The 14,912-nt window shown below is 43.7% G+C and overlaps 1 protein-coding gene across 1 annotated transcript in view; it reads left to right on the top strand.

Annotated features, from left to right (window-relative positions):
- The window catches only part of FAM13C (family with sequence similarity 13 member C), a 72,062-nt gene that overhangs the window by 15,542 nt on the left and 41,608 nt on the right, over nucleotides 1-14,912 (top strand). The window contains exons 3-5 of the mRNA XM_083502651.1: nucleotides 1,954-2,134; nucleotides 8,069-8,190; nucleotides 9,481-9,544. Of these exons, the coding sequence (XP_083358777.1) occupies nucleotides 1,954-2,134; nucleotides 8,069-8,190; nucleotides 9,481-9,544 (367 nt within the window). The remainder of the gene's footprint in view (nucleotides 1-1,953; nucleotides 2,135-8,068; nucleotides 8,191-9,480; nucleotides 9,545-14,912) is intronic.

The raw sequence follows: 14,912 nt of genomic DNA, 5'->3' as shown, positions 1-14,912 counted from the left end.
CCAGGTTCACAAATTATTACAGGAAGTTATTTTGGAATTATCCAGTATTTCCGTGAAAATGGTTCAAGGACACATGATGTTAAACTGTTAATGCTGAGACGGTCTTATCCTGGTCAATTGCTGGGATGGGAGACTGCTTAAGGGCCACATGCAAGACGACGTGAGTCTTCTGTAATAGTAGTGGTCTGTGCTTTCCCCTCAAAAAACAAAATGTTTAGGGGTACTCTCATTTTGACTCAAGATAATCACCATTTTATAGTTCAAATCGGGAAAAATAAATACACCAAATGGAAAAAAGTACAGAGATTCACAAAATGTTTAGGGGTGTGCGTACCTCTGCATCCCCCCAGAAAAAAAGCACTAGTAGTGGTATATAAGTTTTGTAAATATCTGTACAGTTTATCTCCCATTAAGCAAAACCTGGTAAAGTCTTGGGGCCTGCTAGGTCTTGAGAAAACCTCTTCTTTTGTAGTCTCAGGCAGATGACAAAACCAAGAGATTTATCACGTATTTGGTGGGATGTGCTACATGTGTAGTGTGCTGTGGTTAACAGCCCAAGGCCCTAGAACCGTGTGTGGCCCTTACTCTAACTATTTGCAACCCCCATCTTCGTTTCTAAAGTCCTCTCTTTGTGATCAGTTCCAGAGGCGGTTTTAGGGTAGCATGGCCAGTGCGGTTACACTGGGAGCCACAACAATGCCATATAATGGAACATGAGAAGTGGGGGTGGGGCAAAGTTTAGTGTCACACAGGGTGCCACAGAAATTTGAGAGTCCAAAGTCCACCACTGTCAGTTCAGACATTTTTCCCCAGTAGCCTGCTAAGTGAGGAGGGGAGATGGAGAGAGATAGAAGGGGTTGGCAGAAAGCCAGTGAGAGAAAAGGATGACCTCACCCACAGTTCACATGTGGCTCTGGACAGATTGCCCCTCCACAAAAAGGAAGGGAAAAGTCCAATTTGCTCACCCCTAAATTAAAAGCAGAAGGGACGCGGGTGGCACTGTGGGTTAAACCACAGAGCCTAGGGCTTGCCGATCAGAAGGTCGGCAGCTTGAATCCCTGCAACAGGGTGAGCTCCCGTTGCTTGGTCCCTGCTCCTGCCAACCTAGCAGTTCAAAAGCACATCAAAGTGCAAGTAGATAAATAGGTACCACTCCGGTGGGAAGGTAAACAGCGTTTTTATGCGCTGCTCTGGTTCACCAGAAGCGGCTTAGTCATGCTGGCCACATGACCTGGAAGCTGTCTGTGGACAAATGCCGGCTAGAGCAGGTTGAGCGCGCAACCCTAGAGTCGTCTGCAGCTGGACCTAACGGTCAGGGGTACCTTTACCTTTAAGTTAAAAGCAGCACAGCTGAAGTATATGCTTGAAATGCAAAGGCCACAGATTCAGTTCCTAGCATCTCCAGCTAAAAGTCTCCAACAGAACTGCCTGAGACCCTGGAAAGCTGTTGCCAATTACGTTAGACAGACAGTAGTACTGGACCACATGCACGAGCTGTCAGACCTAATACAGAAACATAGAATTGTAGAGTCGGAAGGGACCATGCGGGTCATCTAGTCCAACCCCCTGCAATGCAGGAATATTTTGCCCGATGTGGGGCTCAAATCCACGACTCTGAGATTAAGAGTTTTAGGCTTTACCAACTGAGCTATCCCAGCATAGGAACGACCTGGTATAAAGCAGCTTCTAAAGTATTAGAGGCCTAAAGTATGGCCTGATTAAGCAAACGCAACCATCTCACTTTTCAGCAATATTTTTTGTAGTTTTAAAAATGTTACATTTGTACGTAGCTCTGCCCTGGAATGTTAATTAAATAGGAGAAAAGGGGGGGGGGAAGCGGGGGATCTAAACAAAAGTAATCTAAAAATAAATTGTGAGCATGATGTCTTGAGCATTACATTTCTTGCTCACCCGTCACGGTGCCTTTTAAAATTTGCTTTTATTTTCTTCTAGAGATGAAAACAAGGAAAACCACCCAGACAAAGCTATAGTCTTAGAGGAAAACCAGGCAGTGTTCCAAGATACCCAGACACCCTGTGATGGCACATTGAGGGTTGGAATGGGGAACTTAAAATCCAGAAAGCCCACATCCATTTCAAAACCAGAAAATGGGAAAAACCGTGAAGAAAGTCAGGTAATAATAAGCTCTCCTATTTGCGCTATAACTGTATGACGATAGAAGAAATGCCGTTTAAATGCAAAGTGGCGGCATTTTTAATCATTTGGGCAACTGGCTTCCACTGGTTATCAGGGTCGTGTACGTAAGCGATAGGGCCACCAGCCACATTTCAGCTCAACCCACAGGTCATCTGGGAGATAAGACTGGAGTCGCTGCACCTCTACAGAATGTGCGACAAAATAGCCCAGCCCAGCCCATGTAGCTCTAGGCTTCCCAGCTGTGTGATTGGTCACAGCCCTTTCCTGTCTCCCTATAGTATTTCCCCTTCCTCTAAGCAGGTTTGTCTGTGCCATAGATTGGGCGATGTGCATCTACGGTGGACATGTGTCCTACTTTATAGAGGACAGTTGTCCACCTGAAGGCCAGGTGAAAGGAAAAGTTCAAAGTCTTACCCAAGTCCAGCTTGGAAAAGTTGCTTTTCGAAATGTAATGCTTGGATATCAGACTGAGCAGGCACACAGGCAGCAGGCACCCCCCACCCTTGAAATTATATTATTTATTTCTAAATTTGCATGCATACAGGCAAATTAGCATGCACACAAATTTGATGCAAATAAGCTGTCTCCTTGGTTCTCTTTTTTTGGGTAATGCAAATGGCTGCCCTGTTTCAGACTCTGCTGTCCCTCATCTGCTCTGACTTCGCTTACCAAAGGCTTACTAAAGGCTGCCTGGAACTGTCCCTTGGCCGCCCTTGATCCTTAGTTAGATGTTTTTCCCCAACCACCTACCGTAATTGTCCGTGGCCCAATCCTGCAGATACCCAGATTTTGCTCCTGTCTTCCCCAGGGATATTGAGCCCCATCTCCCCCCAATCTGTGTGATTGGGCAATCCTGTGCACACCTACCAGGGAGTAACTCTCATGGAACTCAATGATATTTTCAAGTAACACGAGTTGGATCGAGGTGCGTAATATTTCCACTATCATTAAGACCAACTCCAAGGAAGGGCAGTGCAAGGTCAGTTCAAAGACAATAAATTGTCCTGGGCTTTTACTAGCAGTGTGAAGCATTCAAGTCAGGATGGTGGCCCTTTGGTGGATGCATTGGGTGCCAACTTTTGTGTGTGTGTGTGTGAATTGTTTGTACCCATTTATGGGACCTTTATGTCAAGCTAGGATTACTCCTACATATGACTAGGGAGCGATGGGATCGGATGAAGCCCTGAGCTGGTGGGGTTGCTGGCAAGGCCTGAAGATGTCTCAAGCTGGTGGAGCTAGAATTGTGAATCGGGGTTTTTTCTTTAGTCCTTCATGGTCTGGGAGGTTTGGCAATTGGCATGTGTGTGTTCTGCATCTAGTTTGCTATGCAGCTCAAGTGTGGAGAGTGCTGTTGTACTTTGTGGGTTTCTTATAGGCTTGGCCATTGTGAGAATAGGATGTTGGAAGACATTAACCTTTTATCTGATCCAGCAGGGCTTTTCTTATGTTCTTAAATGCATTGTACCTTCACGATATTTTGTCACAGTGCTATATTGAAAACCAGCTCTTCACCAGAGTTGATGTTCCATCTTGGTATTTTTTTTAATGGTTCAGATTAGTATAGTCGTTAATGGCAAATGCTACAATATATTTTCATGGAACTGAGATAGGATTACTCCAGCACAGAGTACACACAGCCTATTACGGTTGATCTGCAATAGCAATCAAACATGTTTTTAATTTATTAATTTAATTTATATATCGCATTTCCACAAGCAAAAAGTGCCCAGGGTGGCTAGCAAAAATGAAGCAGACCCAAAGAAAACAAGCATGGTAAAATATATCCTAACAAAACCAGAGCAGATAAAAACAAGCCAATGAATTAGTAGCTAATCAAAACCAGCAAAATCTTCTATTAGCTTGATCAGTTTCCTTTGTACAGACTCTCACTTCAGATGGATCTCCTTTGTGTGCAGGCTCCTTTTGTTCTCAGATCCCTCTTGGGCCAATAGAGCTTCCTCTTCCATGGAAGTATAAGGGCAAGCCCTTTATCATGTGTGAGATGTGCTCTTAAAAAACCCTATGTCTGCATGGATTCACTTAAGACTACAGTATTTCTATTTGAAGTCTGCTGGATGAAAAGCAACCGTGGAATTTGTAGGATGAAACTGAGGTGTTAGAAGGCAATGCGTATCGTCCTCCAATTGCACATGTATCATATGCATGGATATAAATATGGATAACGAAATGATTCACTCTTAGATCCTTAATTGGCACAGAGATGAACTTCTAAAATGATACTAAACTCCTTGGTTTAAAAAGGAGAGCAAAACAGAATTTGTTAATTTTTGTCCTAATTGCTAGGATGGAGAAAGTACAGATCTTCAAAGGTGGAGATACTAAGAATCTCTGTTTGAAAGAATATACATAGTTTGATTTAATTTAGGTGGCTGGTGGCTTCCAAACCCTGAACAACTCAACATTTAGGATATGTTTTTAATCATGTGAGGCTGCAGTCCTATTCCCACTTACTTGGGGGCAAGCCCCCCTGAGCTCAGTGAGACTTACTTTGAGTAGACGTGTAAGGGATAGCTCTGTAAGTCAGAGGATTAAGGAAAGGACAGGTAACCTCACTGTAAGGAGGTTTAGAAAGTCTGAAAGGCACATGAAGAAGGGCTTCAGATTATGATCTCAGGTTCCAAGTAGGTTCATACAGAGAGCATTGGTGCTTGAGGTATTGTGGTCCTGAGCCATTTAAGGCTTTATAATAATTAGTATTATTTATAAGTCAAAACCAGCACTTTGAATTGGGCCCGAAAGCTAATTGATAGCCAAGGCAGTTGGATCAAAATCTGTATCTGTATTCAGTGTATTGCATTCTACCAAATTGAGATTATTATGAGATATATATGACACAAACAGCTACAGTGGTGCCCCGCAAGACGAATGCCTCGCAAGACGGAAAACTCGCTAGACGAAAGAGTTTTCCGTTTTGGAGGTGCTTCGCAAAACGAATCTCCTATGGGCTTGCTTCGCAAGACGACAATGTCTTGCGAGTTCCTGCTGGTTTTTTCCCCCTTCCCCCCTTTTTCTAAGCCGCTAAGCCGCTTATCAGCTGATCCGATCAGCAGATAAGCCGCTAAAAGCCGCTAAAAGCGCTAATAGCGCTAATAGCGCTAATCCACTAATCCGTCAATGGGCTTGCTTTGCAAGACGAAAAAACCGCTAGACGAAGAGAATCACAGAACGGATTCTTTTCGTCTTGCGAGGCACCACTGTATATTGGGACCATAACTATATAAAATAATAAAGTCTACTCCCAGTCACTCCGCTCCATTATTCATTGGATGAATGCAGCGTGTGTGTATAAAATAACATCTGGATTGGGGAAATCTGTGTTTTGTGTCAATCAGTGCGTCTGATTTCCTTCAGCCTTGGACTTTGACTACAGAATTTTCTAATACTGGAATTAAGGGATGCATAAACCCCCATGAAGCAGCTATGCTAGCATGTCCCTGGGAGTCATGGTTGATCTGCAGCTTGCACGTTACCCAAGCAATTCCATTGATTAGTCATATTGATTAACACTTTCAGCCCGACAAATAAAAGATCAGCTATGGGCGGAGGGGTGAAAGCCAAGTGCTCACCTCTTCATTTCAAGGGCATGCTATCTGGCATGCAGCGTTAAACCCTTTTAAGTGGGAACCGTTGCAGGCTGGAATACAATTGATTTGATGTGAATGTGAGCTCGGGAACAAAGATCGTTGCAACTTTGATGTGCTTCACGATTTATTTTGTCTGGGTCAGTGAATTTGGCAATTTGTAGTGTAAGCACCTCAGGGCAGGGACTTGTCTGTGGCTGCTGTGTAGAACACCATGGAAACTGATGATGTGAAGGACCATTTAAATATGTAAATACATAGCAGCAGTTGCGTAGTGTGGTAGGCCTGAGATGCAGGAGTCCCTGAGAAATGATCACATGTCATATGAACGGCTAGGGTGGGGACGACGACGTCCCTCCAGAAATAGAGCCTTGGGAGGTCTCCTTTCTTAATCCTTACAGTTAGACTAATGTATTGGGCTGTACTGGCTCCCAGCCTCTAAGCACAACAGCTATCTCTAGCTAATTTCCTGTCTACAACAATAAAATATGTTCTCCTGAATTAAAAGAAAAATACGCAGTGGGAAGCAATCGAGCGTTAAGATCTGGTCTCTGATCAGACAAATCCTGGCTTGTGAAGGAAAGAAAACTGCTGTGATCTATGGTTTCTCCAAACCTCGTGGGTGGGTGTAAGATCCACAAAATAATGTTGCTTTCTGACAGTGTGTTGCTAAGAGGCCTTGCCATGAGACTGCCTCCTTTGTGTGTTGCCTCAGAAAGTCAGAGGCTTCATTATCACCAACAGTGGTACAGGTATATATATCACTTCAGACTGGCAGACCCTCAAAGTGTCCCCATTTTCCAGGGACGGTCCTGGATTTGCAGAAGCCGACCCAGTTTCTGCTGTTATCCCAGAATGTCCTGCTTTTCCTTAGGATGCCCTTTTTGTCCATTGGAGAAATGTTGGAGGGTATGGAATAGAAGTGGGGCTCACATGATCATATGCTCCGATAATAATAAACAAGCTAGCAAGCTAGCAAGCAAGCAAACAAACAAACAATTAGAATAGTTGATAATAACGAAAGTAACCATGGTTAATAATAACAATAGATAACAACAACAGCAATCATAAAAACAACAACAATAATCCCTGCACATAGAAATCTAGCATACAGGTTGAGGCCAGAGCTGCCTGTTTTCTTGAGAGCTGATTATCTCTGTATAAAAAAAGTGTGTGTGTGGGACAGCAAGAGAGCAAGAAAGCATTTGGTTACCAGCGTTGTGAAATGCTGCAGCCCAGACATGGGTTTTTAATCACCTCATTGAGAATTAGTATGGAGCAGGAAATTTTGACCCTGACTCAAAAAGTGCTGATATTTAACCTAATTGAACACATTGAACATAAAAGTCTCAGTCTCCTTCGGGCTTTAACTTTGGAGTTATGTTGACAAACTCTGGATTCCCCTTTCCAGCTCTTCTTCCTAGGCTGCTTGTGTCCCTTGCTGTTCTCTTCCCCTTAAGCTCCTGCTTCTTCAGTCACCAGCTGAGCTACAGGCCAGCCAATGGCAGCTGGGCAATCTCCTGCCTGCCCTTGCTTCTCTATGGCATTGAAACAACCCCATTATGGACAGAAACTTTAACCCTACCACCAGAAACACTTGGTGCACCACAAAACCGGTTTTCAAACTGCACCAAGGAACTTAGAGGTTCATTGGAAAGCTGATAGTTCCTGAGCTGGGAACTCTGTAATGGTGGGCAAGCTTTTCAGAAATTCCCTTGTCCTCTTTGGTCCTCCTTCCCTTTCAGGGCACAACTATATAGGGTAATAATGGGGTGTTTCTGATCTAAAGTATGCTCACGTCCTATGGAGCAACAGTGAGGTCCAACAGGTGCGGCAGCACCCTCTCATGTATATTTTCACACATATAACGGGGGTTCTGTAGCAGATGAGTCAATGTGGGAAGGACACCTTCAAGATAAAGAGTGTTAAAAAAAGCAACAACAATTCATTGCAATATAGGTAGCCTGAAACAGAAGCTGGGTGGCGTCACACAAAATCTCTTTTAAAATGAGAAAGTGACAGAGAGTTACAATAATAGCACTGATACTGCATGCAGATGTGTCTTGGGGACTCCTCCCCACCCCACCTGTCCTCATGACAATCTTTGCATCAGGTTGCTGCCATTGCATCGAGACAACTTTTAGTACAGTCCCTTCTTGGGCCCCTCATTTCTCCTCCCCTTCTCCAGATGAGCTTTGATTACACACTTACATTCCCCCCTCCCAAAATAGACAGCTGACACCAGTCCGGCCACTGTTTACTTGAGTGGGTTGCATTTGTCGATTTGTTTGCTTGTTTGTTTATTGCAGGAGATGGGAAATGCATTGCCGTGGCTCTCCGACTGTCAGAGGAAAACGGGAACGCCGGCTAATGATTACACCGAGAACGTGGCATTCAGATACCAGGAAACCGTCATCAAGTTTCAACCCAGGTATTCTCTTCCAAGTAAACAAATCTTGTTCACTTCTGTTTAACTCTAAATCAGGGCGGACACCTGCACTTCTCTGTTTGCAAGCTGGCATAACTTGTTATCCACTCAGTCAGACATAGCCAGCCAGCCATGGTTGGTGCTCCCCTGGGTGCCTAACACTTTTTCCCAGTCTCAGACAGGGAGCAAAAACCGATTTATTGAGCCCCCTGTGGGCTAACCCATACATGGCTGCTGGATCATAAATTTTGCAGGTCTGCTCCCATCAGAAACAAGGTTTTGGAAAAAGGAAAAACACAGCTGAAAGATGAGAAATTCTATGCTAAGGTAACCCAAGTTCTTTGTTTAGAAAACCTGAATTCAGCAACCTTGGAAATTATGCTTCATTATTTTCTCTCATAGAAGCTAATTGAAAGCACTTACTTCTGTGGTAAAAGTAAGCACAGTCTGTGCAACTGAGAGGCACTTTGCTAATAAAAACAAATGTGTTATTTTTTGCTCAGTTTCCTAATAAAAACAAATGTGTTATTTTTGCTCAGTTCTTTGTATTCTTACCAACCATGACAAACAACTGCTTTTGCTCAAGTGGGAATTAATCTCACACTTATTTGGATAACTATCTTATAATTCCACCACCTTGTCAAAATTGATAACTATTTCAAAGACAAATTGGATCGAGTTTCAAATTTTTCAAGACATTCTAAAGTTCAAACCAGTCTCTATGCCATTCACACAAGTACCAGTTGTGTGAATCTTTCTTTTTTCTTTCTTAGTCTAACTAGTGCACCACAAGACCAACTATCTGGGTTGGGGCCCTGGCACAGGAAGATTAAGGTGGTTTATCCATTTGCTACGGTACCAGTCTAGATCAAGGGCCCCACAACTGCTATTTGAAATGTGGGGAAATCCTCCTAATGGTGTCAGTGGAAACTTTCCACTCAGTGCTGACAAGCAGGCAGCAGGGGTCTGATCTGGATTGGGAATGCCACACGGAGTTCTCTGCATGCTTTTTACGCTAAAAAGTCACTTGCTTAATTGCCATCATTGTGTGGTTCATGTCTAATTTGGGCCTTAGAAAAAAGGAAAACTAGGTGGCATTCTTAACAGTGCCACAGTGGGTTCTCCTCCTGTAGTGTGTGGCTTTGTGACACATGCAAGCACACACAAAGATACATGTGTAAGCTGAATCGGCTCTCCATCTTGCCCCAGTCCTTGTTCTTGAGGTGGACCGTCCACCTTTAAAAGCACTTCAAAGTGGCACCTACAATTACCCTCCCAATTTTCATGTTGCAGGACAGATCAGAGTGCATTCATTTCACCAAAGGATGGCACTGAACATTTCCAGAACTTCAGTGAGGTAAGTTTATCAGTGACCTTAAAAGAAGCCTGCTATAGGATGCTGTGGGCATCTTTATTTAAGGAAGTAAAAGAGACAAAGGGCCGGTTTGCACTTGCATGCCCCCCATGCGTCCCTTTATGACTGTACAGATAATCTGTTAGAGACGAGTGATGGGAAGCACCTTTGCCAGAGATCTTGGAGAGCTGCTCCCAGATATAGATAATAATGGACTAGATAGACAAATAGTCTTACTTGGCATAATGCAGCACTCTCTCCCCCCCCCCCACCCCAACATCTTATTTATTTATTTATTATTTATTTATTTATTTATTTATAACTTAACCTTCACCTGTACAGCTAAAATGGCTGTACAGCCATTAATTTGATTTTAATTAATTGTTATAATGAAATGTTTTAGAATGTTAGATTATTTGATTGTTTGATTATTTGATTGTTGTTAGCCGCCCTGAGCCCGGCTTTGGCTGGGGAGGGCGGGATATAAATAAAATTTATTATTATTATTATTAAAATGGCAGGTACAGGACATAAACAAGTAACAACTAAAGTATATAAGAGACAACAAAGCCTTATACTATACACCATCAAAACAAGCAAACACAGCTTAAAAATAGCAGGGAAGGCTAAACCGTCACCAGCGCGAAAACCTTAAAAGTCCTGTGCAAACGAATATAAGTATTAACCAGGGGCCAACATGGTAACAATGTCAGTTCTAGTTATGTGCATCAGAGGAGGGTGTTCCACAGAGAAGCAGTAGTGACCGGTGGGGCAGTGTGGGTACCAGTCTGTTGCTGTCCTGGCTACCCAACACCACAGGCCACTGTTGCTTACTGAGAGGAAGAAGGGAGAGGGATGAGGCCCGAGCAGCCTGTTGTGGTGCAACAGGTGGTGGTGGAGCCTGTCCAACACTCCTGTGACTGGTGCCAGGCTCTTCACACCTGCCCCTTACCTCTTGGTAGGTGGCTGTGGCCTGCAGTGCTAGGAAGCCAGGAGGACAAGACACTCTTCTCCATCACCATGTAGCAAGCCATCTCCAAGCATCCTCTGAAGAACTCAGGGACATGAGCAGGCTGGTATAGGGAGAGCCACACTTCCAGGCGTTTGGGTCCCAGATAGCGGTTCAAATGGTCAGATTTCAGTGAGCTTGGTTCATGCTTTCATTGTCAGTCAAATTATAAAGAGGGCAAGGGATGTGCATGCATGTATGAATCGGCCTAATTTATTTGAAGGCATTTGCTTCAAAACACTTAATTCTGGAGTACGTGCAGTAGTCCTGAAAGGAGGCAGGAGCTCTGCATTATGATCTGAATGTACATGTACTTAGTAAAGAGTAAAGGCCATCATTGACAGCATTGCTTTTCTTACATGCATTGGAACAGTCCAGAGATTTGCATCATAGCTGCTTACTCCTTTAGCCTAGTGATCGGTGTCCGTACAAATTATTTTGTTTTGTGCTGCTTATATGTCTGCCAGCTACAAAGGCTGATCAGTAAAGGGAGGGTCAAAAAGAGCTACTTCCTCTTCATCAGGCAGTCACTGTGGATAGTAATTGGCTAGTAGAATGCTCTTCTTACTCTTGAGACCCAGCCCTGTAAGCTCAGCTAGTAAGCAGAAAGCTTGGTGGCAAGTGTGGCAATTGGTTAGCAGTTAAGAAGGTGGCACTGCTGCCTTGAAGAAATTGGGGAGAAACTTTGGGCTTGTCCATACTTCCGCTTGTCCTGTGCTGAGAAATACGGATCTGAGCGTTTTCCTGCTTGTCCCATGCTTTCTGAACAGTTTTATGTTTGCCCCACAACTTTCCCCTGGAAAACACACTCCTTACTCCTGAATTGGAACAAATGGCAATCTGTGGAACCACCCAATTGCTATTTGGTCCGATTCAGTAGTAAACCATGGGTTTCTCCAGGCGAAAGTGGCAGGTCAAAGAGAGGTGCGGACAAGCCCTTTGCACTCCTGTAACTTGGTTTCCCTTGTGCTGTTTTGAATTACGTGTGGTTCAAAATTAGTCCTGGGATGGCCTCCTTTTGTGAAATTACGCACCATACAAACCATGAGTTATGCGTTGCCATGCCACCCACCTTGTGATGTGACACGCATGCAGATAAATTAGCCGCCACTACTTGTTTATGGTTCTGGTTTGGTTGTATTCTGAAAACTGAGATGCCTTTGAAAATCAGAAGCATTTGTAAGCTTAGAGCATTGTAAAGGTACAAGGGCAAGATTGCTCAAGGTAGACGAGAGACCTTGTTAAGCTGAGGGGAGGACGTGCAGATGTTATGTGCTGATAATAGCAGAGCGTAGAAGAACAAAAGAGGCAAAACTATAATGAAAGAAAATCAAGACTGGTGACTAGCAAAACAGTAGGATCAAAATGTCTTGCTGAAGGGTAAATCTGAGAAGCTTTTTAAAATATAATGATAAGATTGCCTACTTGATCAGGCAGTGGGAAACATATTAGGCCAAGAGGATATAATTGAGCGAATTTATGCTCTGATGATCATAACAGTGTACTACTATTGCCCTGGGCAAGACTACCATCATGAAGGAGGTTGACTAAAGGCATATTTGCACCAGATTCAGCATTGTGGCAAGCATGCATAATAAAATAGGAGTGATCTGGCACAACTGAACCCTGCTCTAGATTTGCCCTGCCTGTAATGCAGTTGTGGGCGCAGGACCACTATGGGCCAAAGCAGCACTTCTCAAACTTCTTTTTCATAGGACACATCACCTCCCCCCCCTTTTGGTCCCCCCCTCAAAAAAGCATATAGGTAACTCATATTTTAAAAAGGTACTCTCTAGTGCAACGAATAAGAAAAAATAAAATACACCACCCCTTCAGCACTGAGTTCATAACTAACACCAAACCAGGTATGTATTATGAAAATTATGTGCCCTTCCCAGGCCATGCTACAAAGAAGGGGCCCCTTAACTGGTACATTTTATAAAAAGGAATAATTAGTAGAATGCACCATATTATGAAAATCACTGGCCCTAGGCCAGGACCTTAATGCTAGTTTGATAGTCTGACTTTGACCATCATCATCACCATCGTAAAAAATAAATCAAGTTCTGGGCCAATTAGAAATATCCTTAGCTGTTGCCGACCTTTCCATTGAGCCCCTAAATGGAGCTTGTTGACCACCAGGGATATACTTTGAGAAACTTTGGGCTCAAAAGTTTGGTGTATATAGTCTGCAGGTGCATCTCTACCCTCAAAAGCCTCTGCTTTAAATGGAGAGGTCCCTGTGGCACCACAGTATTTCCCCTACCCTAGACATTGGGCTTGAGCAGAAAAATCCAAATCATGCACCATGTTAACTTAAATTCAGTGCCAAGAAAATCTTTATAGTTCTGCAACTTGTATAACACACGCAGCATTCTGGGCTTGCTGGTATTTCTCAGCACCAAATAAAAATGTATTTCATTTTGTGAGAAATCGGCAAATGCAAAACAAACGTTCAGTTATCGACCTTAGAAATTGTGGGGAAAGGGCAGATTCATAGATCTCCTACATTTCTTTAAGGGTACAGCAAAACGGGTGGTAAGGAAATTCAGAAACACTCCACTTTTATGCATGTGTTGTAATATGTGTAGCTTAATGGTAGTGGATAGTCTAGGTTATGAGCACAGAAGCATGGAATGCAAAATTGAATTAATGAAACACTTCTTTAAAAGAAATAGCACACTTGCTTGGTTTATATACTTCATGGGGGCAAAGCACTATCCAAGAGTATTGAAATCCATCTTGAAATAGCTAGAAGTCTTATTCTTTCTCCCTTCTCTAACATCTGGTGTTTTGCCAGGCAGCGTCCACCCACTTTCAAGCTATCTTAAGGGCCGGAAACATCCGTTTTAAAAAAAGAAGTGAAAGCTTATGATTTCTTACTGCTTGCGTCTGTACCCAGCACAAGTCCTGTGCTTAGGTGGTGTAATTGCAGAATACATCCTGCCTTGACAATGATGCTTCTGCTCCCAGTTCCGCAGACTCTCGCAATATTGCTTTGCAAGCACTTAAATGGAACAAAGAGTTTCGGATGAAATATAAGTCAAAATGATGCCTTTGAAAAGAGCGTGATTGCTGCCACAGTTCTGCTTGTGAATCATATTCTGACGTGCATTAAGTGAACGAGTTGCCTTCAAGAGCCCACTCTTGCAATTTAGTATACTGCGGAGCCTTTCCCTGCTTTATTTGGATCCGCCTTTCCGTTTGGTCTGTTGTTTACCGGGATCAGTAGCTGAAGTCCAGAAATGTTATAGTCTAAATGAGCTGTCTGCTAGACAGAAGAATCATGTGGAGTGGCTTAGACTGGAGACAAGGTGCAGCTCATTAAGCCATCAATAGCAATCCAAGATTGAAGGCCAAGTGCACAAATAATTCAGATGAGTGGCTTCACACAGTTGCACCAAGAATGTAGGGCCAGGGATGTAGTGGTAAATTTGGAAGTGTAAGCCCTCATCCTGACAGCCCACATAGCCACACCCTCAAAGAGCATCTGAAAGCAGTGTTGATCTCTGTGGATTTGTTGGCAGTCAAGAGAGTAACAAATGCCTCATTCTCTGACGTCCTCTATGCTAATCTGTCACAACGAAAGTCAGAAGCTGAAGGTCTTGTTATCCACTCAGTCGCTTGCGAGAGCAAGGAGGGCCTGTCAGTTACCCTCAGCTCTCTGATGGATGACAGAATTGCTACTGCTGTGTTTGTGTGGGGGAAAGTCCTGGAGCTGTGCTTTGCTGTGTCCATCCTCCTCTATGCTGCCGATGCATCATTTGTTGGTTCGTGTACAACAAGCCATTAGGTGGCTTGGAAACTGTGGTCGTTTCAAAAATGGAATATATGGAGGTCTGGCAAGGGGCTTGGATAGCTGAGTAAAGGGTGCAGTCCCAACCATGTCTGCTCAGAAGTCAATCCCACTGAATTCAAAGGAGCTTACTCTCAGGTAAAAGGGGTTAGGATTGCAGCCCAAGTTGCATAGACAGTCATACCTTGGTTTTCAAACAGCTTAGTTCTTGAATGTTTTGGCTCCCGAACACTGCAAACCCAGAAGTGACTGTTCCGGTTTGCGAACTATTTTTGGAAGCCGAAAGTCCGATGCGGCTTCCGATTGGTTGCAGGAGCTCTGGAGGGCCAGAGTTTCTCTACCAGTGTTGCAGTGTGACCAAAAGACACAACCCAGGCTGGGTCTTCGAAAGCAAAGGGGCAGGGCTACGGAGATGGACATCAGTTCAATTTACAAAGCCCCCCCCATTAAGTTCTGTTGGGGGAAAATAAGGTGGTTCTGTGTGAGGAGATGCACGGCCCCTCCAGAGGCCCTTGCAATAAACAGGTTCTTCATCGCCCATCAGCAAGAGGGACATTTCTTTAGTA

This window comes from Podarcis liolepis (assembly GCF_965112155.1).
Source record: "Podarcis liolepis genome assembly, chromosome: 5".
Taxonomy (NCBI): Eukaryota; Metazoa; Chordata; class Lepidosauria; order Squamata; family Lacertidae; genus Podarcis; species Podarcis liolepis.
This window is presented reverse-complemented; position numbering and strand designations above follow the sequence as displayed.